The sequence below is a fragment of the Meleagris gallopavo genome, chromosome 19 (genome assembly GCF_000146605.3).
Source record: "Meleagris gallopavo isolate NT-WF06-2002-E0010 breed Aviagen turkey brand Nicholas breeding stock chromosome 19, Turkey_5.1, whole genome shotgun sequence".
In the NCBI taxonomy this organism is placed as follows: domain Eukaryota; kingdom Metazoa; phylum Chordata; class Aves; order Galliformes; family Phasianidae; genus Meleagris; species Meleagris gallopavo.
The window spans coordinates 5,083,637-5,085,416 of NC_015029.2; the positions used below are offsets into that span (position 1 = coordinate 5,083,637).

General features: G+C 52.8%; 1 protein-coding gene across 1 annotated transcript in view; it reads right to left on the reverse strand.

The window, feature by feature from the left end:
* WDR34 (WD repeat domain 34) overlaps positions 1-1,780 on the reverse strand; it is a 20,768-nt gene that overhangs the window by 5,434 nt on the left and 13,554 nt on the right. Inside the window, exons 2-3 of the mRNA XM_031556277.1 lie at positions 982-1,381; positions 104-213 (exon numbers count right to left, since the gene is read on the reverse strand). Of these exons, the coding sequence (XP_031412137.1) occupies positions 104-213; positions 982-1,381 (510 nt within the window). The remainder of the gene's footprint in view (positions 1-103; positions 214-981; positions 1,382-1,780) is intronic.

The following is a 1,780-nucleotide window of genomic DNA, read 5'->3' on the forward strand; positions in this document are numbered from 1 at the left end:
TTTTAACAGAACTAAGGTTCATTTCTATATAGTTTATTATTGAAGTCAGCCCAAAATGTCACATGAACATCAGGTGTGCTCCCAAAGCCATGTGGATACTCACCGGCCATACGAGCATGCTACAACAGATCCTGTTGCATTCCATGAGACACCAGTAACCTGCAGGTGTTGATCCTGAGCCTCTGGGTATGACAATGTATGCAAACACAACACCTGGGAGAGATTAAATTCAAGCAATGAAGCAATTGTTTCTGAACACGAAGACTTGAGATCTGTACATGGCCTGGGTGCAATCACATGGCCTCACTGCAGGCTTCCCCTCTGTCAATGTACCTTATAGCTATCTGTGAAAAAAGAAGGTGAATTCCTACTAGAATAAAATAAATAAAATTTTAAAAAAAGTATGATCCCACCAAACCAACTGCCTCTTCATAATGACCTCCTTCAGAGTGCACAGCTCAGGGGCTGTATGATGAGCTGCAGGGATGCACTGCTGGGTTTATCACAGCCCTCCAGCACCATCCCAGCACCCACTGAGCTTCACAAGAAACGGTTTGGAAATGAGCACACCAACGTGCACTGACAAGATACAGCCTGCTCCCACTCTCCTACACCATACTCTGAACAAATATAACCTAAATAAGAAGAGCTGCCAAATCGCTGACTTCAGCTGTTCCTGGACTGCCAGCCTAGCATGCTCTGAAGGGGCTCCTGGATGCTGAGGATACGGCAGCACTGCTGGCAGCTTCGTTCTCATAAAGCTGCTGCAACACAGCCACCAGCAGGAAGAACTGATTTAGCGTGCAGGAACAGGGCACAGGCAGAGGGGAGATCTGCAGGAAATCCACCAAACCCTGCTAATTTCTAATGATTAGAATCCAGCAAGGTTAGTCACGGCAGTAAGGAACAGAAGTAAGGAGTCACAGCTACTGTGAGCAGCTGTCCCAGGTAACAACAAGGATCTGAGCACCACAGGCTTACTGTTCTGTTCTGATCCGTCCAGTTCACATCAAAGCCATCGAAGGCACGACTTGCCACATTCTTGTTCAGCTCTTTGATAACGACCTCCTCCACTCTCCGGAGGAATGCCAGCACACCGCTGTCATCCACACAGGCTCCTTGCTGCACGTCTGGGACAGCGCTCTGATCCGTCTGCACGGCAGCATCTCTGCTGCTCCGTGACTGCACTGCAGCCTCTGCCGTTGCAACTTCCCCAGTCTGGCAGCTTTTCTGGTAAAAGAAGACAGACTCTGTGAGCCAAACAGATGCAGAGTGACACGTGGAGCCTTCCCCCTGATCCAGCACCCTGCAAGCACGCGGTAAAGGCAGAGCGCCAGGCAGGCCGGGCACTGAGCTGTGCAGTGCAGTGCATTGAGCTGTGCAGTGCAGTGCCGGGCACTGAGCTGTGCAGTGCAGTGCATTGAGCAGTGCTGTGCTGAGCATAGAGCTGTGCAGTGCTGAGCATAGAGCTGTGCAGTGCTGAGCATTGAGCAATGCAGTGCAGTGCATAGAGCTGTGCAGTGCTGAGCATAGAGCTGTGCAGTGCTGAGCATAGAGCTGTGCAGTGCTGTGCACTGAGCAGTGCAGTGCATAAAGCTGTGCAGTGCTGTGCATTGAGCAGTGCAGTGCTGTGCACTGAGTCGTGCAGCGCAGCGTTCCGCGCACGGCCCGGCCCCTTTGCAGAACGGCCTCACAGCTGCCGTCCCTCAGCGCAGGGCAGAAGGAGCCGCCGCCACCGCCCAGCACAGCGCCCGGCCGCCCCGGCCAGCCCCCTCTCGGC